The 25,871-nt window shown below is 47.8% G+C and overlaps 1 protein-coding gene across 4 annotated transcripts in view; it reads right to left on the minus strand.

Moving 5' to 3' along the window:
- The window catches only part of CSTF2 (cleavage stimulation factor subunit 2), a 315,444-nt gene that overhangs the window by 25,549 nt on the left and 264,024 nt on the right, over nt 1-25,871 (minus strand). For all 4 annotated transcript variants that reach the window (XM_078688415.1, XM_078688417.1, XM_078688414.1 and 1 more), the window contains one exon: nt 18,385-18,527. In XM_078688415.1, coding sequence (XP_078544541.1) covers nt 18,385-18,527 — 143 coding nt within the window. The remainder of the gene's footprint in view (nt 1-18,384; nt 18,528-25,871) is intronic.

Below are 25,871 nucleotides of genomic sequence, written 5' to 3' on the forward strand. Positions count from 1 at the left end.
AGGGAGAGGGAGAGAGAGGGGGAGAGAGAGGGAGAGGGAGAGGGCGAGGGAGAGGGAGAGGGAGAGGGAGAGGGAGAGAGAGAGAGAGAGAGATGTGTGTGTATGCCGGGTCTGATGGCTCAGTGGACGAAGGCGTCCGCTGCAGGGACCGGTGTTCGACCTCATGGTCAGTCTGTTTTGGGGCTCTAGCCCTGCCCCTCCCCCACTCCCCCACTGACCCCGCCTCCACCCCCACCCCCACCGGTGCGGCCTTTGGACACAAACCACACTGTAAATTTGGCCCCCGAGAGAAAGTTTGTGAGTACCCATGATCTACATAAATGACCCTTTGTTTAGCTAAATTCCGCATTTTGTCTACTTTTCTGAAAGGTATAGATTTTCAGGATCCGTTATTGCTTTCACACCCATTTCTGGAAGGAGGTTGACAGTACGAAAAATAGTAAAAATAGGCTATGTCCCGGTAAAATGCCAACACTGTGTAGAAAATGGTTGTTTTCTGACAAAAGTGTGCCTGGCCCTGAAAGCTGGGAAGATGGTCATTTCAGCACCACAAACCCTTTGTTGATACAACTTGCAGGGGAAAAAACAGTTGCTTTTTTCTGCAGCACTCCCCCCCCCCCCCCCAAAAACAAAATGTTGATGTGTTTTGGCTAACTACCCAGTTTCTACAAACCCTGGGTACATTTAAAATCCTCAGTATGTTGGAAGAGGAAGGACACAAATTTGGCGTGAATACCTTATGTGGGCAAAACGTTACAGGGACCTATGACCGAACTACCCCAAATAGCCTAAAAAAGGCTTAGCACATGGGGAGGGGGGAAGGGGGGGCGGGCTAGCAGCGAAAGGGTTAAATATTTTTGGACCTCTGGATAGATGAGCATAAAGCCTTATTGGACTTGCATGTGGGGTTCAGGAGGCAGACGAGCATCATTGATCAGGTCTTTAGGTTCTTGACTATTTACTGGTAGAAGGTTGTCCTCCAGAAGTCACATTTATACTTAGGATTTGTGGATCTAAAATCTGCTTTTGTCCTGGTTCCTCGTCATAAATTATGGCTGGTACTGAAGCAGAGTGAGGTAATCACTGATTTGACCAAGATACATATGTTCAAGTATGTTGGGGTTCCAAGGGTGAGTTAAAAAAATGCATAGGGATACACAAAGGCATACTCCAGCGATGCGTACTTGCTCAAACGTCATTCTCCCTTTACCTCAATGATGTGGTTGCCCAACTCGAGGACTGCAACAGTAACACACCAAGGACAGTGGGCCGAAAGATCCCTGTGCCTCTGTTTGCAGACAACTTGCGGGGTCCACGACCCCAGCTGGCCTGCAGACCCTGGTGAATAGATTTGTAGCCTTTTGGGCCGACAGAGGGTTGGTGATAAATCACTCACAAACTAAATTATCAACCCCCATTGATCTTATAAAGTTGCTATCATGCTTGAGAGAAGCAGCTTAGATAGAGTAGGAATATGCTACTTACCAGTATGCATCTGTTCTTGGCATGTAGGGCTGCTGACATTTATATCATTCTAACAGACGGATTTGGTTGAACATTCGACACGGATCTTCGCTTCTGGGCATGACTTAGCCCAGGGAAATCCTGCGTTCACTGGAGCATTAACTGTGGAGTATTCTAGATCATTGTGTTGACCTTTCACCTCGCTTTACTTAAGGATAATTTAAATGAACTTTGTTGCCCTTTGTCCTGATGAGGCCTAAAACTGTTTGAAAGGCCGAAACGCGTCGACAGTTATCATTAATTTCGACACCTGTTTTGATTTGGAGAGTGTGTGGATATATTCCCCAGGAGCATCATTTGGTTTTGAAGCCACAAAAACCTGTTTAGCTTCTTATGCTCCTTTTTGGGTTTCACCTGCCGAAGGCTGCGCTCTGCGCAGCTTTTCGGCGCAGGTGAAATCCTATGTTGACTATAAGGACTTCGGGAACGTCCCCCGGCTCTCATTGGCTAGCTCCATAAATGGAGGCTAGCCATTGAGTGCCGGATCTGTCCGTCAAGGCCGGACCAGATTCGGGGGCGTTCCCGAGATTTTTTCCAAGGGCGGAGTTACGTTTTTTCCCGTCTGTCCATTCCCGCCCCCTCCGTGTGCCTTTCCGCCCCCCCCCTCGCTGTCCTGTGCACGTTTCCCGCCGTCCGTGTCCTCTCCCGCCCCCTCCCGCCGTCCGTGTCCTCTCCCGCCCCCTCCCGCCCCCCGTGTACCGAAAACTCTGCACCCGTTGCTGACCTGTCTGCTTTAAACCTGCCGTACAAGTTAATTGAGACAGATTAAAAATAACACGGAAAGGGCCTAAAATAAGCGCGTTAAATACTGTTAAGTTGTTTCCCTCGTGTTATCCTTTAAGTTGCGTGCGTGTGTGAGTGTGCATACTCTGCCCGCCCCCCGGCCGGCCCTCTCCTTCCCTCTCCCCTTCACCCTCCCCCATTGTAAAGGGATTAAGCCACCGGTCTGGAAAGAGCTCGGAGCTGAACGTGTTGCACGTCCTTCCTCCTCTTTGATGCAGGACCTGGGGCAGTCGCTGGCGGGCTGGACGCAGAGCCTGGGGGACGTGGGCGACATGAAGACGGACCTGAGCCAGTGCTTGGTGGCCGAGGACGTGCTGGTGCTGAAGGAGCAGGTCGAGCACTTGCACGTGCAGTGGTAAGAGCTCTGCTTGAGGGTGAGTCGCCGCTCTGCCGGCTGCACGGGTGGCTCTGTCGAGGGGTGGGCGGGGGAGGGGTGGCATGTGTCCAGGCCCCGGCTAACTTTCTTGTTGTGATTGTAAAATGGTTTTCTGATGGATGACACGGCGCGAAAATACCACGGGCCACTTTTGATAAAATTGTTTCTGGCAGTTTCTTGTTTGGTGAAACACTTCTCACTCTCTTTATTGTATTGTTCTGTCCATCTATGGGAGACGTTTGTGGTCAGGTGAGGCAGCTCGCGGCGATGTATAGAGCTCTTAAAGGGAATCTGACATGCAGTGCGCGTTTTAGGCATACGTAATAAACGTCCTCGTCAGAGTGTGAACCAGTCAGTGACGACTCCCTCAAGTTCAAGTGGTGTGGGGATTAGACAGTGACGTCACCGACGTGACGACAGCCGAATAGTATAAAATGTAGAAAAGCCGATGAGATTATCGCCACTCACAACTTCACCAGAGCCCGGAGTTTCAAGCCGGCCTAGTGTCCCCAACTTCCGGTACAACAGGGTCCGCATTTTGTGGTGACTGTGGGGTTGTGACTCGCTGCCAGTGTCTGCGCCCTGAGGAGGAACGGCCTGCCCGCACCACGGGAGGTGCAGAGGTGTGCGTCACGCCCCCGTTGAGCTGTCTCCAACTCCTGGCAAAGGCCTGCGGCGAGGCCGTCCCCGGGCTCGCAGGAGGTCCGGAGCTGGGAAAGCTGCCTTTGTTTCCGAAAGCCCTCCGCTTTTGAATTCCTCGGGCTGGCTAGCTGGAGGTCACTTGCGCAATTGCAACATAAACAATCGCAGCTGCTCTGGGCAAACGCTCCCTCCCAGGCTGCCTACTCTGCAACCGTGCACAAACCGGCTTCGAAGGCATTAAATAAACACAAGTGGCATCAAGGTCATACAACAACATGACCTTTGCCCCTTACAATTGCAACCTTCGGGAGATTTATGATTTTAAAAAAAACAATCTATTGTGATAGAAGTTTTTAGAATTCGGCGTTCCTTGAGCGAGTATTGTGGCGTTACTCGTGCATACCTATAAAATCAGAATTCACGCCTCCGTTTTAAGCCACTATTAATAACAATCATGAAATGCTGTACATGGCCCTCCATCACGTACATGTTTTGTAGGGCGCATTAATTCCACTGTATTTGCCTACGAAATCAAAGAAATTGTGCACAGGAGAGGAATTTTAATGATGTCCTGAACCCACTCAAGTGCTCAATATCACATCTTCTTTATTCATGCATTTTCAGACCTACTATGAATATTGCTTAAGTAGTAAGAACCAGCTCTATATTTTCTTTCACCTTTTGACTGAATATGTAAAACGGTGGTGTGTGCGCACTTTGGCCATAACCTCCAGATTATGTCTTAATACAGAAACGGCATAGCTCAAACTTTAATCAGTGATAGCCCTGTTGAATAACTACACCACCTTCCAAACAAAGTGTGCATTCTCCGTTAACTTCACTCTTAAATGCCTGATCTCACCCACATGTGTTCCCATACCTGGCATGTCATGTAGTTTGGTGCTTACTTCCCTCCATATTGAAAAACGGTAGATGTTTCAGCACCCAGGCTAATATGCTGCATTCCTAAATACATATAACGTCCCAAAGGTGAAACCGATGCATTGCAAATGCTTGTTATTTTGGTGTTCGAAAAGGAAATCAGGCTAAGAAAAGACATTGCCATTTTTCCTTGTAAAAAATAACAGTGGGCTTCTCACACAACCCTTGGATTAAGGGTCCACAACAATAGGACATTTGGACCGCTTGGATCTAGAATAAAATATTTGGTTTTTGGGTTCGAACACGTCATTCCTCACAAGATTGAATATTGTTTGGTTGGCTGATTTGTATTAATAATGCATAAAATGAAAAAGGATCTTTAAAAAATAATTGACAAATCGAATTTTTGTTTTGTTGTGTTTTTTCCTTATTTAATATAGATTTTTTTGCAATTGCTGGTAATAACCATTGGATGAACGTTAATTAGATGATAGATATATATCATACAATTTATGTTGTGACGAGACAGATAATTAATAGTTTTTGTCTTCATAATTAAGTTTCTTGAAGAAAACACCTTGGCATTGCTTTTTCGTAATTTACTAATTTCACCCAGATGCCGTTTGGTTTACCGGGTACCCCCTGTTATTAATAATGACATTTATATCTATGCATAGATTGCCGCCTAGTGTTGGGTCCGGATGATTGCACAGTTGTCCTGGTAGAGTCTTCGAAGTATCACGAGATAGGTGGCTCCTCCCTGGACTACAGTGCGCATGGGCATCCCCTCCATGCTCAGATTGTTTTTCGCCATTGTGGCAGAGATGGAGTGTGATATAGTAAGTGATGACCATGCGTGAGAATAATTATGGTAATTCTGAATGCTACAGCTGCGACAGGCACATGGGAGGAGGGTGGGCGATATAAATGTCAGCAGCCCTACATGCCACGAACAGATGCATACTGGTAAGTAGCATATTCCGTTCGAGGCATGTGGGCTGCTGAATTTATATCTATGCATAGAATAAATAGTAGTACCCTCCTTAGCGGCGGTTGCCGGTGCCAGCTGCAGCAGTCTGAAAAAGAGTTCTGAGAACAGCCTGACCTACAGCAGCTTGCTGTTTGGAGTGTACATCCACGCAGTAGTGTTTGGTGAATGTGTGTATGGTGGTCTATGTGGCTGCTCTACATATGTCCTGTAGAGGGATGTTACCTAGGAAAGCCATGGATGCCCCCAACTTGCGTGTGGAATGCGCTCTTGGGGGAACCGTTAACGTGCGTTTAGCCTTTTGATAACAGATTTGGATGCATTTAACAATCCATCTGGCTATGCCTGATTTAGAAATTGGGTTGCCCTTGTGCTGTGGAGAGAAGGCAACGAACAGTTGTTTAGTTTTCCTGAAATCCTTAGTCCTGTCTATGTAATACAGGAGAGCCCTTTTGACATCTAGTGTGTGCAGTGCTCTGTCTGCCACTGAATCAGGATTTGGGAAGAATACAGGTAGTTCAATAGTTTGGTTGATGTGGAACTGTGACACTACCTTGGGCATGAATTTAGGGTTGGTGTGCAGCACAACCCTATTAGCATGTATCTGAATGAAAGGTTCCTGAATAGTGAGGGCTTGCAGCTCGCTAACTCGTCTTAGCGACGTAATTGCCACCAGAAAAGCCACTTTCCATGTAAGAAATTGTATCTCACAAGAGTGAAGAGGCTCAAATGGTGGGCCCATGAGCCTGGTGAGGACTATGTTGAGGTTCCAGACAGGCGAAGGCGGGTGTCTTGGAGGAATGACCCTTTTCAGTCCCTCCATAAAAGCTTTAATGGCTGGCACTCCGAAAAGGGATAGGTGCTGTCTATTTTGAAGATAAGCTGCCATTGCTGCTAAATGTTTCAGAAAAGGGGGTGGTGATGGACAGAGTATCTGAGTTAATCAGAACACTCCTACCCAGTCAACAGATCAGGGCTTGATCCATCACCGTTTTTTAGCTCACTGCACCATCCCAGTTCAGAACCTGGCTACTTGCAAATTAGTCTGTCCCTGGCCCAGTGCATCATGGGAACAGGGCAGACCAAACTACCAAGCCAATTCTTTACTGGAAAGGAAACAAGCTTCCGGGGACCGGTTTCTGGCATTACAGCCGTCTTCAGCCCGGCTTGCTTGAATCCTGATGGTGCAGTGAGCAAGGGACTCATGTCTGAGCATACCCTGCCACACCTGTAGTGGCCAAAACGATTCAGAAAAGGGGGTGGTGATGGACAGAGTATCTGAGTTAATCAGAACACTCCTACCCAGTCAACAGATCAGGGCTTGATCCATCACCGTTTTTTAGCTCACTGCACCATCCCAGTTCAGAACCTGGCTACTTGCAAATTAGTCTGTCCCTGGCCCTGCTAAATGTATCCTGATGGAACTATACGCTAGATTACACTTGTATAGGTGCAGCAAGTAACTTATGATGTTTTGCGTGGAAGCATCAAGCGGATTTATGTTATTATTGGAGCAATAGATAAAATGCTTCCATTTGGCCGCGTAGCAGGAACTTGTGGTAGGGCGCCTAGCCTCCTTTATGATGTCCATGCAGTCAGGGGGCAGGTTTAAGTAGCCAAACTCTAGGACTTCAGGAGCCATATTGCAAGGCTCAACTGCTGCGGATCCGGGTGCTGAATGTCTCCATGGCTCTGAGTGAGGAGATTGAGTGTGTCTGAGACGCTCGTGGGGAACCACGGAGAGTTCGAGGAACGTGGTGTACCACGCTTGCCTTGCCCACGTTGAAGCAACCAGGATGAGCGTCATGGAGTGTTGCCTCAGTTTGCGTGCCACTAGCGGTATGAGTGGAGTTAGAGGAAAGGCGTACGCAAATCTATTCGACCAGTTCATCCATATCGCATTGCCCTGAGACTGCGGGTGTGGGAACCTGGCGGCGTAAGTGCGGCATTTAGCGTTTTCGTGTGTGGCGAAGAGGTCTATCTCTGGATGACCCCACCGTTGGAAGTATGGCTGGAGCACCGAGGGGTGCATCTCCCACTCGTGCATCTGATGGCTGTGTCTGCTGAGCAAGTCCGCCATCTGGTTGTCCTTTCCTGGGAGGTGTTCCGCCATGAGGAACATGTTCCTCTGAATGGCCCACTTCCACATGCATTGTGCTAGGTGTGACAATAGTGGAGAGTGTGTCCCCCCTTGCTTCTGGATGTAATACATCGCAGTCATGTTGTCCGTCCGGATCAACACGACATTGTTGCAGAGATGCAACTTGAATGCCTTCATCGCCATGAAGATCGCCATCAGTTTCAGCAGGTTGATGTGCATCTTTTGCTGTGGCGGTGTCCAAAGTCCCTGCACTGTGTAATGGAGGACATGCGCTCCCCAGCCCTGGAGAGATGCGTCCGTCGTCAGTACTATTTGTGGTACAGGCTCTTGGAACGGTCGTCCCTTGCGAAGGTTTTGTGTGTTCCACCAATGCAGAGAGTTGTATGCACGACCGGTCACCAACACTAGGTCTTTTAGTTGTCCTTGAGCCTGGTTCCACTGGCGCGCTAAGCATTCCTGGAGCGGACGCATGTGTAGCCTCGCGTGATGGACTATAAAGATGCAAGAGGCCATCATGCCTATTAGCTGCATGAACACCTGCGCTGAGAGTGAGTGTTGTGTCCTGAATCTCTGAATCAGCACCTGCATTCTGTTGACTCTCACTAAGTTGGGGTGCGCCGTGGCAGCGAGCGTGTTTATTTCTGCGCCTAGGTACTGCTGTACGTGTGCGGGCTGCAGATGGGACTTTTGGTAATTGAGCGAAAATCCCAGACTGTGTAGGAGGTGAATTGTGCGGGACATGTGGTCGGCACACTGCTGGGCCGACTTTGCTTGTACTAGCCAGTCGTCCAGATACGGTGAACCTGAGATATTTCCTGTGACTGGGGTGAATGGGAATGTGGAAATAGGCATCCTTTAGATCTAGGGTTGCTAGGAAATCTCCTTGCCTGAGCAACGGCAAAACTTGCTGTAACGTGAGCATGTGAAAGTGTTCTGATAGGATATAGTGGTTTAGGGGCCTGAGGTCCAGAATGGGTCTGAGGGATCCGTCCTTTTTTGGGATTAAAAAGTACAGAGAGTACACCCCTGTTCCTTGTTGTTCTACAGGCACGAGCTCTATGGCCCCTTTTTGCAGCATGGAGATGACTTCTTGCTGCAATAAGTGCATGTGCTCTGCGGACATAGGACGGTGCCTTGGGGGTATGTTGGGTGGAGTGGAGGTTAGTTCTAGACAATAGCCGTGTTGTATAAGTTGTCTCACCCACCTGTCCGTGGTTATGCTTTCCCAGACTGGCAGGAACTGCTGGAGTCTCCACCCGACCGGTGTTATATGGGCGGGGGGCAGTGACAAGACGTCACTGCTTGTTAGTGGCGGAGGATCTGGCATTATTATTTCCACGTCCCCTGCCCTTGGTGCGGTTTCCACGGTATCCACCCCTATTGTTCTTGTTATAGGTGGTTTGCGTGCCTCCCTTGCTGTACTGGGCTTGTTGTGACGCTTGTCCTCTCGAGGCTCCCCTGTTACCGGAGCGACTAAAGGAACCGCCCCTGAACTGCTGAGACTGCAGAGCCCCCATGGATTTCGCAGTTTCAGTGTCCTTTTTAATTTTCTCAAGAGTGGTGTCTACTTCTGGACCAAAGAGGAAGTCAGGGTTTACTGGCTGATTGAGCAGGTTAGTCTGGATTTCTGACTTAAATCCAGAGATGCAGAGCCAGGCATGTCTCCTTAGCATAACGCTAGTGTTTATGGCCTTAGCTGCTGTGTCGGCTGCATCTAACGCGCACTTAATGGAGATTAACTTTCCCTCCTGTATAAGCATTTCTGCTCCCTCCTTATAAGTATCTGGCAGGTGTTGTAGGAGATGCTCTAAAGTGTCGTAGTGTGCCCTGTCATATCTTGCTAACAGGGCTTGGGTATTGGAGATCCTCCAAATATTAGCAGCTTGAGCAGCCACACGTTTCCCAGAGGCTTCGAAGATCTTGGATTCTTTGTCCGGAGGAGGAGCATCACCCGTTGTTTGCGAGTTCGCTCTCTTGCAAGCATTAGCCACCACCAAAGAGTCCAAGGGGAGTTGACCCTTGATGTAGGTAGGGTCCTCGGGCGCAGGCCGGTACTTCCGTTCAATTCTTTGGTTTACCACCCTTGCTTTAGTGGGCTCTTTAAAAATGTCACTTGCATGTTTGAGCACACCTTTGAGCATAGGTAGAGTTTTTACAGATCTTTCTGATGTGGAGAATGTATCAAAAAGGAAGTCCTCCTCCACGGGGTCAGCGTGCATATCCACGTCATGGTTATGTGCCGCCCTTTCAATGAGCGCGTTGAACGCAGCAGTGTCTTCAGCAGGGGAAGTTTTGACCGCATATGACTGAGTGTCAGGGGTGGTGTGAGGTTCATCAGGGTCAACAGTATCAGCCCATGGCTGGGACTCATCTTGATTTGTGTCCATGGGGTAGTTAAACTGCTCTTCATTGTCCCCTTCCTCCACATCCTCAGTGACTGTTGTGGGTGAGTAGGAATAGCCTTGCCCATATGTGTGTATAGGCTCAAAAAGAATTGGAGAGGTAGTGGAGTCTCTCTTTTTCTTTAGTGGTATCTTGTAAGGGTCCATAGGTGTTTCAGGTCTGATTTTTCCTTTGTAAACGGTGAGCCTGCCTGATTCGGAGTCGATGTATAATTTTGACTGTTCGTTGTAGCTTGGTGGCTGGAACTGAACGTCTTCGGTCCGAGGCTGGTCGGGTGCAGCTACTGACGTGGTTTTGGATGAGTCGGTAGCTTTTTTGAGTTGCACAGCCTTAGGTCTAGCCGTCGGGGGGAGTCCGTATTTGATAGGCGCCAAAGGCACTGGTGACGGACTGACCTGCTTTGAAGGCCTCGACTTCGATCCGACCGACTCCGACTGGTCCGCTTGCTTGTGCATTTTCGTCGACTCGACGCGTTGCTGCGGAGCAGGGACGCTTGTGCTGGTGGCGGAGGTTTGTTCCTTTGAGCCGATGGTGGTTTTCGGCTCGAAGGCCTTGACCAGTTGCGGCTTCTGGACCTTGGGATCAACGGCCTTTTGGGCCTCGAGTCCTTTAGAAGAGTCGCCATCTTTGGAGCCGGACCTCGACGTCGACGTGAGCGTGATGTGTTTAACAGCAGACACAGTCTTTGTCGCTCCGATCTTCGGGTCGACGCCCCCTGTCGACTCCGAGGGGTCGAGCACCCTTTTTGACTTGGACGGCTCCGAAGTATTCGAGCCGAAGGTTGTTTCCAACAGTTTCGATTTTGGGTCTTTTGCTTTCGGTTTCGAATTCTCCACTAAGAGTGGTCGATCGACCGATGGCTCATTGGAAATGTTCTTAGTCGGGCCTGGAAGCGGGACTAGAGAACGGTGTCGAAGATCTTGGCTAAGGCCTTCCGGCGATGCCTCGACCTGAGCCGTGGAAGAGTCTGTATGGGGCCCCGCTACTGCGGTTGGGCCTAGCTCCTCGCTTGAGTCGTCGTCGACGGCTCCAAGAGGTTGTGCGTCGTCTCCTACCTCGACGATGTCTTCATCATGGACGTAGAGTTGTTCCTCATCCTCGTTATAGGTGGAGTCTGGTTCCGACGCGGGGTCCGAATGTTCCGGTTCGTCGTCTTGCACATTTTCGTTGTCGTCACCACCGAAGATGTTTTCAGGGTCTGGTGTCGATTCACGCGCCGACTGTCATGCAGCGCGTCGAAGACGGAGAGTTTTCTTCGACCTAAACTTCGAACAGGCCATGCAGCTGGCCTCGTCGTGATCCGGTGAGAGACATTTGTTGCACACCGGGTGCACGTCGATGTGGGGATATTTAGAGTTACAGACGGGGCAGCGCTTGAACGGGCTCCGTTCCATCGTCGACGGGCCTTTGGCGTCGAAGGCTAAAAGTCTTCCGTAGTTGAGTTCAAAGAACAGGAAAGCTGAAAGGCACGGAACGAAAGACAATACCGACGCCCCTAAGGCCTTTTGGCCTCGAAAAAGAGTAACTATTACAAATTCCGAACGTGAGTTAAGAAGTACATCCGAACCCAATGGCGGAAAAAAACAATCTGAGCATGGAGGGGATGCCCATGCGTACTGTAGTCCAGGGAGGAGCCACCTATCTCGTGATACTTCGAAGACTCTTCCAGGACAACAATGTGCAATCATCCAGACCCAACACTAGGCGGCGATCTATGCATAGATATAAATTCAGCAGCCCACATGCCTCGAACACTGTGTATGGCTATTTTGGAATTACGCTAACCAGGAACATGGTATGGACCCCTCAAGTCAAGAAATGTGGCCTGAACCTAACTCGCCTACAAAGTAAGGTGCATTTCACCAGCTTTAAAAGTCGATAGCACGAAGGCAGAGGGTAGTGCACTGTATGAGGCTGAGTTGTGGGGGTCCTCAGGATTGGTCTTGTTGAGTGTAACTAAAAACAACTTTTTAAGATCACAGTTGAGCCTCCCGAAAAGTGCACATCCAATACCTCTACAGGGGACATGGGTATTAAACCCATTACCCACAAGGCCCAACTAAGATCCTCACTTTACTAACGTGGATTACTGCAGCCCTGGAAGAGTATTACAATAATTTCTGGGAAATAGTGGATCTGGTAACTGGACTCTTGTTGCAGTTAGATATGCCCCTGTGATATCTAGTTGTATTACTAGATATTGCAAGTGATCAGGGAAGCCATTTTAAAAGCATGTGCTGGACACTGGGTGAAAACGAGTTCCCATGTTACATGATGGCTTCACTGAAAATAGGGATGTTTTGTATCAAACATCTCGTATTAATGAACATACACTGATGCCAGTGTTGGATCTAATAATACATGCACACAGAAGGCACCTTAGAGGTGCCACGTGAAAACCTACCAGACCCTGGTGTGTTGGCAAACTGGTTTCGGCCAGCCTATCACCATAGACGTCTGACCCCCGAAGGGTGAGAGCCTTTATTCTCAGGAGGTCAGAAACAACACCTGCACAGGAAGAGGGTGATAACACCCCCTCCCACCGGCTGGCATGCTGATTAGCATTCCAAGGCAGGGGAGCTTCAAAGAAGCTACCACCTTTGAAATGAGAGTCTGGCTCACCTCACAGGAGAGGAAGCCAATCCCCTTAATCTAGAGCCCTTGGGCACCTGGACAGGTGGGAATATTAGCTAGTCAGACAGATGTGCCCGTCTACAGATTAGTACAACCCCCTAAGGTGGCCTAATCTGTGGTGGACACAACTTTTCAGAGATCACAGTCTTTGTATTGGCAAACTTAGGGATCCTGGGACAGAGTTATGCCCACTTCCCACAAGAAGTGGTCATCTAGAGGGCGTAGTGACCCCAGGGGCAAGTAGCCCATTGACTATTACACCAGACTGCCCTTAATGCCCCTAAATTGAGTGTTTAAGGGGCCCCAATACCAGATCTTCAGATTTCCGCTGGACACAGAAGGAGGAATGGAAAAAGACTGTTGACCCGAGAACCGAGGAGTATGGCTGACTTTGTGCCAAGCCAGTCTGCTGCACCCGACACTCATGGAGCAATTGATTCATCCTGCTGCTGTGCAGACTTGTAGGCCTGCCAGTGCTTTGCGAATTGTCAAATCCATCATCCCTCAAAGTGTGAGGATGCCAGGACCAACCAGAGCCGCATATTGCCAATCTCTGGGGTGCTTGAACCTTTGCAGCAGCCATGGCTTGTTGTGCCCACATCGGACACCAAGGCAGAGGAAGATCGACCTGCACGTCGAGGGTCATCACGGACAGTGAGACTCACGTCGCAAGTGGTCCAGCTGTCCTGTTTGCTCCTCTGCATCAGAAACCAAGACACAGTGAATCTGATGCCGCCACCACCTGATGCCTCAAAGCACCTACGCACCCATGCGCCCACGTACAAGGGAGGTGACTGTGCCAGCAGTGCTCCCAGGTTCACAAGAGCCTTGACTGGGCTTCCAGTCACTGCCTGCAGTCTCTTTCTGCAGGCCCCCTCCAACCGTAAGAAACTCCTGCACCGAATCAGACTGCAAACGACACCACTGCACCCAAGCCCCACAACCTGAGGAGAAGTGGACCAAAGGTGCCCCCATGCGTGCCCAAGGACCTCAAGGGTCGCGCCCACCTCTAGGTTTCCCCGCACTGTTACCCCAGTCCCTGCTTACTGCCTCCTTCTGGCCCAACCGTTCTCCAATTGAAATGAAAAGGACATACGACGGCATAACACCTCTGCACCCGGAAGCCCCAGAGCACCCCGAGGTGACCGGTTGGTGCAGCCTTGGACCTGACATACAGGATAACATTAGCAATGCAATGCAGAAAATTTACTGTGTACATTTTCGAAAACTGCTAAAATTCATAACTAGAAAAGTACTTGCCTGATTCCGATGATCTTGGTATCTAACTTTATATAAACGTGTGTTATTTTTTATAAATTTGTGTCGGATTTCTTTATTGAGTGTGAACTCACTATCTTTGTGTATGTAATTCATGCTTAGCACTACCCTCTGATACGCCTAACTGCTCGCCCACACAACCACAAAAGAGAACAATTGGGGTTTGCCTGGACTCTTTACAGCGTACCTTGTTTTGGTCCACTATATAAAGAGCCAACTTCGTACAGTGGCATTAAATAAGAGTTAAAAAAAATCAAGTGGGTATTGTACCTTAAGGATACCGTCTCAACTGGGCCTTAGTCGATCCAGGGTTCCACTGGATCGACAACGGGTGTATATTACATCTTTCTAGGGACACTGTCAAGTACACCTTCTAGGCTAACAGATGGGGCCTTGAAGTGAGCAACAAGAATCAAGGATCCCACACCAGAGAATACCTCAGCATTAAATTACATAATGAGTTAGAATCTTTCCTTGACTTTATTCGTACCCCACCTGCCAGACATTTGTATGACAAGTTTTGGCATGGTACTTTACCACACCAGTATTTTTGCACAAAATGGAAATCTAAAGCAGACTTGAGTACTATCTGCCCAGTAGGTTTACAAGCAGAAGAAAGTTTATCATATATCTTTTTTTCTTTTGCCCTGGATTCTTTCAGTCAGTAGACAGTTTGGGTGTAGGAAGTGCTTAAAAGAGCTTACGCTACTATGTGCGGAGACAAAAGAACATGTTTGTGCTGTGCAGTTGTTAAGTATATAGTAATTTTGGCTTGTGAGGGGCTATTTCTCACCTTCTTTCCCCGAGTTCTGTTAGCTTACTAGTAGTTCCTGCAAAATGGCACCTTAAATCTGGGAATCAGCTGCTAATAGCCATTTGTACAATTAGATTGTATCAAGCCAAAGCTTCTTATCTTACAAGTGCTATGTTATGTCAAGATTAAGAGAACCACACTTGACTCAGGGCTGTTCATGGCTTTATTACTTTGCAGCTATCATCAATGCTACTATGGTGCCTGTGCCCTATTAAGTCTCGGTCTTTTTATTTTTAATACTATTTTTATCTTGTTGGAAAATTTTATGTGATTTTACATTTCCTTGATTTTAAATAAATGTGATATGGAAATTCATGTTATTTTGATTATTGCTTTTATTAATTTGATCAATAGAATGTTTTACCATATTTTACTCACTTGTTTGTTAGTGTTGATATGTGTACTTTTATGGTCTTTGTAACTGCATGAAGTATTTGATGATAACTTGCACCTTGACATCAAGAACTATAACTCACCCATAAAATGCACTGCTCACAACCTCATACATGATGTGACAGATACATATATTCTTAAAGAAGGGTAACCAGGAATTACGGTGATTTTAACCAACGGATTTGGAGTGATATCAAATAGACAAGTGATAGTGAAGCTTGAGTTGTCTACAATGTCACACATGACCCAGAGAAGAAAAACACCCAAGTAATTCACTTTCACCCGTCTATAATGATCTGTTATGTATGTTCCCCAAATATCATCTACCCCTGCTTTTAACTGCTAAACAGTGCCAGAAGAGTAATAAGGAGCCATACATAACATGGCCTATGTGTAGGAAGATGGCTAAGTATATACTATACCAATGTAAGGTATAGAGTGCACAGAGTCCAGTGGAACCCCAAAGGTAGGCAGAGGTTAAGTTAGATAGCACCTCACTCTCTATTTGTGGTAGTGTGGTCGAGCAGTAAGGCTTTATCAGAGGACAGTGTTAAGCATTTGTTGTACACACTCAGTCAGCAAATGAATTCACACACTCAAAGTCTGAACTTCAGACCAATTGTTTTTGTACACAAATATTCTTTTAGCTATTTTATTCCCTAGAACCAAGCAAGCCTGGCACAGGTAAGTGATGAGTACTTTGCAGTAAATGTACAGATGGTAAAACAGTTTGGATTGCAATTGTAAATGTACTTTGTTTTGACTTACAGTATTGTTTGAGAAAGGCAAAGCTTTGTAAATACAGTACATATACTTTGTATAGGGTATTAAGTAAAATTACAGGGAAGTTACTTTTTAGATTACTTTTCTTACTTAGTGTAGTATACCTGGATACTACACTGGGACAATTCCTGTAAACAGTTAAGTAAAAGGGTTTTTGTTAAATAGTACCATTTTAAAGAATTCCTTTAGGTTTTTAAACCCCACACTTGGAAACGTTTCCAAGAAAAACAGTCAATGTTATCCTATTGAGAAAATAGTGTTATCGGTATTAGGTTAAGTATTCAGTAGTGGGAGTTGAGGTCCTGGGGGTAGACTCAGGGGTCCCCCAGGGTCAAGGATGCACTCTTGGTACACCCTCAGCTGCACTAGGGCGGCCAGGTGCAGAGTGCTGAGGCACAATGTTATTCAATGGGATATAGGGGGCATCTGGTTGGTGGCTGCTGACGGCAGGCCACTTGGTTGTGGGAGAAAAACTCCAAGACTTTAGCTCGGGGCAAATGGGGAAACAAAGTAGCACCAGAGGTGCACCCTCAGCAGCAATAGGGCGGCCGGGTGCAGGGTGCTGTTTCGACGTCTGGCGCCCTGTTGTTTGCAAAGGGGAACATCCGATTTGCAAAAGCACAGCAAGCTTGGGGACGAAGGTCTTCTGGGTGCAATCACTACTTGGAGAGTTAAGTTGGGATCTTGGGGATTGGTTAGGCACCGTCAGTTTGGCCGCCCAAGGCCGTGGGCTGTCGGGTGCAGGGGTGCCTTTTAGGGTTGGATCTTCTTACCGGCTCCTGGTCGCGGTTGGGGGGACCTTCCGTATTTAGGCTGCTGGAGGTTTGAGGCAGCGGGTCACGGGATCTTGGTTCAGGATTGCTGGGGAGACATCCTCGTGGTGTTTGCCCACTCTAGCTGTGGACGGCGTATGCAGAGTGGTGCGGATTTGCTGAGTCCGGACGGAGCCAGAGGTTGGAGATGAAAAAATCCGGTGTTCACGGGAGACACAGTCTTTGTGGTTGAAGACAGGCAGGTACTCCAGGGTTTTTGAGGCTGCTGGCTGCACGACACACCAGGATTTCATAGGAGCAGGTTCGAGGTGGAGACAGGCCAGTAGGGCTGGGGCCAAATCAGTGCGGTCGTCCTCTTGTTAGCTTCGGCATGGCTGTTGGTTCTTCTTCATTTCTTGTTGTTTCTTCTGGTCTGAGGAAGCAATGTTCAGGGGTGCCCCTAAATACTAGATTTAGGGACGTTACAGGTAGGTAAAAAGGTTGGTACCAATGGGTCCCTTCCCTGGGGTGGGTACACCCCCTATTATGCCACCCTCCAGTGGGGCAGACGCCTTTCCCTGGCTGTGCTTCACCTCGCCTCCCCCACCTGAGGGGTGGAGTTGGCAGAGGTGGGCACACCTCTCTTCCTCACTTGTTTTTCCCGCCGGTTCTCCCGCCCAAAATGAGGTCAGAACGGGTGGGGATCAGTTGCTGAAAGCAACAAGTGGCCTGAGGAAGCTCACAAAGTCGGCAAGCCTTTGAAACTTCCCCTTTGTGGACCATGCCATCCTGGGGGAGGAGGCTTGGCACCTTGTCCCAGGATGTACATTGCTTCAGGCCCCCAAGAGCAGCAGGCTATCAACCCAGGAGTCCAGAAACATGTCTGGTGGTGGACACTAGTGGTAGGTCGGGGGCATCTCTAAGGTGCCCTATATGTGCATTTTTCATAAAATCCCACACTGGCATCAGTGTGGGTTTAATGTGCTGAGAAGTTTGATAACAAACTTCTCAGATTTCAGAGTAGCCACTATGGTGCTGTGGAGTTCGTAATGAAAAACTCCCAGCACCATATACTCTTAATGGCAGCCCTGCACCTACAATGTCTAAGAATGGCCTTCGACACAGTAGGGGTAGAGGGCTCATGCACCTGTACCCTCATCACTGGTATAGGGCACCCAGCTAGGGGGGTGACATATCTATGCCAGGACAGTGGGTTGTAGGAATATGTGCCATGTCGACTCTTCACTTTGTTCTGCACCAAGACATCCATCTTGCAAAGGCAGTGTGTGTAAAGGTACAGGGCCTCTAAGGGTGACACAAAAATTGCTGCAGCCCTTAGAGGTCTTCCCTGGTCACAGTGCCCTGGGGACCTGTGGCACTATTTACCAGGGGTTGACCTGTGACCAGAGATGCCACTTGGGTTTGGGTTAGTTTTGGGGAAAGAGCACAGGCCCCGGGAACTTGATTGGCAGGGACCTGGGCACGTCAAGTCAAAAGTGCATCAGTAGTCTGGCAACAAGTGTGTGTGTGGGGGGTTACTGCAACAGAAACCCAGCTTCTCACACTATGTTTTGAATCCGTCTAAAACTTTTTTTTTAAAAACACATGTACCTGCCAGCCTTGACCAACCATCATCACCTTCCATGCCTTCCTTCCCCCCTTCTGCAGCTGTGCTTTCTGCTTTCAGTCAAACGTGACAAGCAGTGCAAGTTTTATTATCAACTGTTGCTATGGTATAGCAGTGGGTTATGAGATTCCGAAACTAAAATAAATGATGAAGCTCTCTACAAGAGCTGTACGTAACATTACAAATAACAGATAATAACACTGATGACATTACATATCGCTCTAACATTGAAATTATTGAGGACATTTCTATGGATACAGCAGGAGTACTTTATTTAGATATGTGCTGTTGTTTAATGGTGTTGGCTGTTGGAAATAGTATTAATACAGTGAGGTCATGAATTGTGCATTTGGTGTCTGCTCAAATGAGTAATGGCTTTGGATGGCTTTAATATAAGTAATTACCGGTCTAGATCCTTGGGGAGCACTGCCACCCATATTCATTGGGCCAGGACCCGGCATACCAACAGGCATCTGGCCTCTAGAGGCAGGCACAGGGCCTCTGGATTCCATCCCTCGAGTCTCCATAGCTCTAGGATCTCTTGCACCTATTAAGAAAAAAGTGTACTTAACAAAGATTCATGAAACATACGTGGCTATAACCTGTTGATTCTGTGCAAAACATGCTGACATTCCAATTGCATCAAAAGTTTAGACAAAGAATGTTTGGCAAACTTTATCTGTAATATATATGTTCTCTATAGTGGCAATTCATTCAAACTTTTCTAGACTCACAGGCTTGGCCCGTCAGGAACTATCACTTTTCATGGTGCATGGGCTATAAAAAGAATATTTTAACTGAATTAGTTGTATTAGCAGCAGAGTACGTTTCAGAAGCAGCTGTATTACTTAGAGGACTTACAATATGAAAAGACACAAATCTTTGGTGGATAGACTGTTTTTTCCAGAGCAGATTATCCCAGATCTGATACACAAAGCTTTCAGTGCTTACAATGAGGTAAAGTTCCACAGTATGGCTGTGCTGAATCTTAGTGGAGAGAGTTTACTGGCCTGAAGAAGGCGGCTGTGTCTTCTGCCATGTCAGTGGAGTATCTGCTGGGGAATGACTAAGAAATCTCTGCTTTGGCAGGTGTTTAGAGGAGCACACTTGCAGACATGATGAATCTTCCTGAACGGGTGTGTGCATTTCAGGGAGGTCAAGGAAGCCTAGAATAATAGCACAGGATCCTAAGAGCCAGAGAAAAGGCAAAGGGGCTAGAAAACGCACATCAGACATTCCCCAGGCCCAGAAGAAGTCTGACCCTCGGAGGAAGGACTTGGAGCCTCAAGGAGCCTTGGGGACCTGCCAATGCTTGCAGGCAATGCCTCTAGGCAGGACTTTTGACCAGGACAGTCCACTTACTGGTTTAGCGCCACAGACCTCCTGGCCAGAGCCTGCAGCCTCTTTCCGCAGTGACCGATCTTTATTAAAATACATTAGGCTTCCAACAATGTTTTGCACCCTGCACCCGTCCGCCCTCATGCCACTGGTGGTGTCCTGCTGGTACTGCTTGGACCTTACTCATCACTCACCTTAACTCCCGGAGGTTGGTCTTGTAAGCCGCTTTACTATACACATTTGCTAAACTTGTTCTTCCTTCCATAGGATAACGATGCAGAATTAAAATATTGCACGGTGTCCACTTTTTGAACAGAAAAGAATTCATATTTAAAAACGTACTTACCTGAGCAATTTTTGTCTGATGCCTAAACATCCATAAAGATACTTGTTATTTTTATAAATTGATGTGGATCTCCTTCTTCACTTGTGTGTCATACATTGATTATTGTGTGTATTTGCAGATGTCTTGCACTCCTCTCGGTTAAGCCTAAGGCTGCCCGTCCACACTACCCCTAATAGAGCACCTTGGGATTGCTGGAGCAAGCTCCTGTCCATTTATAAGAGAACTCCGGGACTCTTTACACTAAATTACTGATACCTCACAAAGAGCCAACCCCATACACTGGGGGTAGCGGTGGCATACAAGACTTGACATCTGCTGTACTACTAAGGAATCCAAAATTGTCTTTCGCAAAAAAATATTTTTGTTGATTTTGAATTTTTTCTAAATTGTTTAAACTAGCCGTTACGACCGTGGTTAAGTCCCTCTGCACAACTGTATAGAAATTAAAAAATATTTAAATATGTTAGGCTCTTAGAAAAGTACTTGAGAATATTTTTTACATTTTTAAAAAGTTGCCAACTACGTTAAAACCATGTCCTGAACCAGGGCCTTCCTAGGAGATCACCTGGCAACCTATCAGAACCTTAGGTTGGCCCAACTGAAAGAGCCCTGTAAGGCATGGAATCTTGCCCTGGGACCTAGACCCATAAAATCCCACCTCCAGACGTTGCTGGCAGAAAATAAAGCCTTGGCAAGTAAAGGTTCCCCCACTGTGAAAGACGAAGAAGAGGACAAAGGTGGATGAGGGTGACATTGACTCCTACATTAACTCATAGAAAGCAACTCCACTGGGAGCACTCCTAGTAGTGTCCCAGAAGAGATAGATAATGAAGATGCAGACCTTAAGAAACTGGCCAAGAGGATAGCATTAGAGGCTAAACTCCTGGCCATAGAAAAGAAAAGAGCTGGGATGGGCCCATGACCCATCTCTGGTGGAAGCAAATTTATAAATCGGGAGAAGGATGAACTTTTCAACCCAAAAATACCCAAAGGGATTGTCCCCAAATACTCAAAGGGTGATTGATGATATCACTAAATGTTTTAAAGACTTTGAGAGGGCCTGCAAAATGAGACAGATAAATAAAAAGTATCACAGCTCTCTTCTTTGGGAGCTGGTTTCAGGAAAGGGTTGGGACAGGATACTGGCATTGCACGAGAGATTGTGAGAAAGTGCCCCATTTGACATTGTTAGCCCCCTACTTTCACCCTGGAACATGATGTGGTTTCGACTGAAAGTGCTCAGGGTACCTGCCAACCACGCCCTCTGAGCCAGAGCTCCTTCCCCAAAACTCTACCATGATTGCACAACTTCAGGTCCCCCTATAAGTCCCAAGTAAGTGGTACCCTGGTACCAAAGGCAATGGGAAGAAAGAGGGTCCTGTAAGGACCCCTAATCAAGGCTATGCTAACTGCAATTGCAGGATACATGCCTTGGTGCAGACAAAAACGAAAAACTTGACATGGCACGCTGCACTGCCTAAGGGATACCCAAGTTACCCCCCTCTAGCAGGCCTTACAAGCCCTAAGGCAGGGTGCACTATATCTCAAGTGTGGGCATATCTGCGTGCGCTGATATGCCTCTACAATATTTAAGTCTATTCTTAATATTGTAAGTGACTCGGGAGCCATAGAGAGTACATAAGCTGGACTCAAATTCCCCAGCACCATGATGGCTTCATTGATGGCACCAAACAACTCCTCTTAATAAACCCACACTGATGCCAGTTTTGGATTTATTAAAACATATGCTCAGAAGGCACTTATGAAAATCTCCAAACCCTGTTGTTGTCTCTGACAGGCTTTAGGCAGCCTGTCACCACCAGATGTGTTTATGGACCAGTGAGTCGAGATCCCCTGCTCTCTGAGGCCAGAAACAAAGCCCACCCTAGGCAGAGGTATTGCACCTCCTCCCACATGAGCACAGTGCTCGGGGGATGCTTCAAAGGCATTGTTGCCTTTGTAATGTAACCCCAGCCTCTGCTGCTACCAGCAGATGGCAGCCCCCACTTCTGGTGAGATAACTGGCAGGAAAACTTCCTGAGAAGCACATTTTTCAGTGCCCACCATCTTGAAGATGGAGGGACTTACCCAATCAGGGCTACTGCTATGTGCCCCCTCCCACAGGGTGTAGACACCCCAAGTAAGGAATCCATTGCCCTGTCACCTTCCTAAATTTGGTATTTAGGTTGCACCCCCAGACCCTGAAATCAGATTCCTGATGACCTACGAAACCCGGATGCCGAAGAGCCGCCCCAGCAAGAGAGAAGGACCAATGATTGACCTGGCGCCAGCCCTGCCGGCCTGTCTGCTGCCTTTCGCACTTGGTACAAAAGTAGATTCGTCCTGCAGGTCCAGCGACCTTCAAACTCTGGGAGGATTGCCTGCCTTCTTTAAAGATCAAGAAACTTCTGTGGACAGCGGACCTATTCAATAAGAAACCAACTTGAAAACCAATCAGTTCTGCCCTGAGGAACTGCAAAACCATCTCTGGTCCGACCTCTGCACCAGACGCCCACAGCCCATGTCCAAGTCCAAGTGGCCCATCAGGCCTCCGAAGGTTCTGCAGCAATTCTGAGCCAGAGTCTATCGTGGGCTGACCCCTGCCAGACTCCACCTCGATGCCTTTAACCTCAACCTGAAAACTACCCCTGACCGCGACATGCCCGGTAAGCGGTTCCCGCCACCATAGGACACCCCTGCACCCAAGCCCCTGGGCCTTGGGGAGCTTGACCAACGGTGTCCCTACGTACCCTGGAATCAGAACTTACCTGGGAAGCTGTGGGTTTTCTTTGTTCAGCCTCCTGGCCCGAGCCTGCAGCCTTTTTTCAAAACCAATCTCCCCACTGGTTTGCATTGAGCACCCGATGCTGTGTTGGTACTTTGTACCCGGCCGCCGCTGTGCTGATGAGGGCGTAAGTTTGGTTCTGCCTTGTGGCCCCTTCCAGTGCTTACTTTAACTACAGGAGATTGAACCCTAACAACAATTTACTTACCTGGTTTACATTGGGTGCCCAACCCCGAATTTGACTTCTGCACCCGGCTGCCCATGTGCAACTGGTGGTGCACTCTTGGTACTAATTTGAACCGTGCCTGGTTTTGACCTGAAACACAGACTGGATATCAAAACTACATTCTTGTTTTCCACCCCATGGTTAACATTGCTGCATTAAGTATCCATTTTTTAAAGTAAAAAGTATTTATTTAAAAACGTACTTACCTTTTAACGGACAGCTTGCTCTCAAAATATATCTTGAAAGAAGCTTATTTTTATAAAATTGGTATGGATCTCCTTTTCGAGTTGTGTGTCGTTTATTAGTCACTGTCGGTATATCAAATGTCTAACACTCGTTTGTGTTAGGCTTAGGCTCCTCGACCACACTACCACAAAAAGAACACTTTGGTTTAACATTAAGCCCTGTACACTTCTGGGGGAAATCACTGGACTCTTTATATGTTATAATCACTTAGTGATCTATCACATAAATAAAGTGCCAGCTTCCTACACTGATGCTGAGTCCTATGACCTCTTGAAGGACACACTGATTGAGGGCTTTGGACTCACCATTGAGGCATACAGGATCAGGTTGACTCGTAAAACCCAGAATCAGACTTGGGTAGATTTTGTAGACTTTTCAGTGAAAACACTAGGTGGCTAGTTGAAACATAATGTGCATGATTATGATGGGCTTTGTAATTTAATTATGAAAGAGCATTTGTTCAGTAATTGTGTTCAGGAGAACTTACATCAATACCTGGTAGACCTAGGTCCATTTTTTTCTTCAAGAGTTGGTGGAAGAAGGCAGACCACTGGGTCAAAACAAAGGTGACCAAAAATACTACTGGTTGGGGTGACCAAAAGAAATGGGTTGCTTAGCCCTCCACCTCCCCACGCCAAAAGGAAACAATAAAAACTTCTAGTTTCTTTCCCGTCTGTGTAGTATTGCAGCTTGAAGAATTTTTTGGATTTACATGGTGTGCATTATTCCGCCATCAAGCTGCAAAACTACACCGACAGGTAAGAAACTATACATTTTGAAGCGTTAATCTTTTCTGGATTCACATGCTGTGCATAAACTTTTCAGCGGTTTGCTAGTCTTGTGATGGCTGGGTGGAAGAGGAGCGCAGGTTTGTGAATATATGTGGAAAAGACGGTCTTACTTGTGCTTCCTTATCCATTTGAATGTCCGCACAGTAATGTTGGGCCATTATTGCAGGAACCAACTCTTCTTTTTCACCCTGTGCTTTAGACTGAGGTCGAAAGAAAGACCCATGCTGCTATGCTGGATATACCTGAATGGGTGTGTTTAAAAACAAGAGATCAGTCCCCTGCTTGTTTGTGGCATAACTTTAAAGCTTGTACAATCCATCTTTCAATTGTGTTCTTAGTGACTGGCCTTCCTAGAAAACTGTTTGCAAAGAAGCCAATGCTGACGACTCCAGATTATTGTTTAGAAGACATTGGACAGGAATAGTTGAGGATACCACCACCTTCTTTTTAGCCAGTAACCTCTCCCCATTCTAAGGGTACCATCGCCATGGGATGTACCTTAGCCTGATTATCAGCTTTGAGGACTGTATATGTCTCAACAGTCAAGCATTGTTCTGAGGATATTGGCAACCATGCTACAGACACTCACTCTGTGACACTTATTATTGAACCATGCTGTAGGAGAGTAGGGTCTGCAATCCTATGATCACCCAGATTTTTGCTTTTTGCTGCACTGGTTTACGACTTTCCCTGGCTGTGGGCCTGCTAATCAGACCCACAGCCTAGCTGTTCTCTCTATCCAAATTGTACTCAGGTACTGAATTGGCACTGGGCCCTCTCCAAGTCCCTGTACCCAGGGCTGAGGTGTACCCAGAAGTCTCCCAGGGGCTGAAGCATGTATTATGCCACCCCTGGGCTGACTAACTAAACTGACACAACTGGCTGCACGACAGCTGGGGCAAGGTGGTGTACTCACCCTTTGCTTTAGATATAGTATACCTATATCTAACCCTGAAATGGACACACAGATCTCCTATCAGTCACTCCTATGGCAGGCCTTAACAATCCTGAAGGCAGAGTGCTTGGAATCGTGTGAGATGGTGCTCTGGCATGAGCTGAGCCTGTCTGCGGCTTTCGGGATCTATCCCTTAGCCGTTTCCATGATATCGCATACCATATACTCTTAAGTGCATTATAATCCTCGCGGTTATATGCCAACTCTGGTATCGCTTTATCAAAACATGTCGAGTAAGGTGTCATACGAATTGGAATACTAACCCCTCGCCAATTCTGGCGACGGGGTTAGCATTCCACCCTTCTAGAGGGACACGACATGTATGTAACCTCTAACCCCGGTTAAAGTCAAACAGAGCCTCAGCTCCACAAAATGGATGCTGCCACCGAGACACAAGTCTGCCCTCCTGCTGCTGGGAGTCCTCCCAGAGCAGGAGATAAGGACAAAGGGTTTCCTGCCAGGGGCGGTGCCAGCACCGTCCCAGACAGGATTTTGTGTATCCTAGGTAGGCAGGGCTTCAGAGGAAGGTGACTGCAAGTGGCACCCCGGTGCTCACTGTGCATAGGCCGGCTGAAACCAGTTCCAGGGGCACTCCAGCCCCTGGCCTGGGGAAAGCCAGCCAAAGGAGAGGGGTGTAACCACCCCCCTCCTGGTCCCACCCCTAGGGCAGGACTTAGTCGCGTGCCAGCCCCCTTTTCCCAGATAAAGGTAGGAGCAGGCCCCCTTCCAAATTAGATCATCTTTGGAATCAAGACACGACTTTCTACGAAAGGACTTCAAGATATCTTCTTCAAGATTCTCCCTTGTGACTAAGGAGTAGTCACCCTGCATCCGCAGGCACCATCCGAAGAACACTGCGGTCTGCTGTAAGTCCTTCCTCCGGAATCCGACTGCCCAGCTCGACAAGACCCGGCTTCCCTGGCACCTCCGACCTCTACTCACCTCTACAGCCAAGCTGAGAATCGTGAGTGCGACGAGACCTCAAGGGACCGACTATTGCCAAGACTGCACGACTTCTGCACAGCAAGCCCGCCGAGTATTCTCCTGGCGAGTGCTTTGGGGTCCGAGAAGCCCCAACCTTGAGCAGCTCCAGCACCGAAGAGCAGCCCCCCAGCATCTCCACGATCGGCGTGGGGCCCTTCTGCTTTTTGCTGCTCACCGCGTTGTTTGGCTACTAGCCCGCTGGCTTGTGGCCTTCTGAACG

The sequence above is a fragment of the Lissotriton helveticus genome, chromosome 4_1 (assembly GCF_964261635.1).
Source record: "Lissotriton helveticus chromosome 4_1, aLisHel1.1, whole genome shotgun sequence".
NCBI lineage: Eukaryota > Metazoa > Chordata > Amphibia > Caudata > Salamandridae > Lissotriton > Lissotriton helveticus.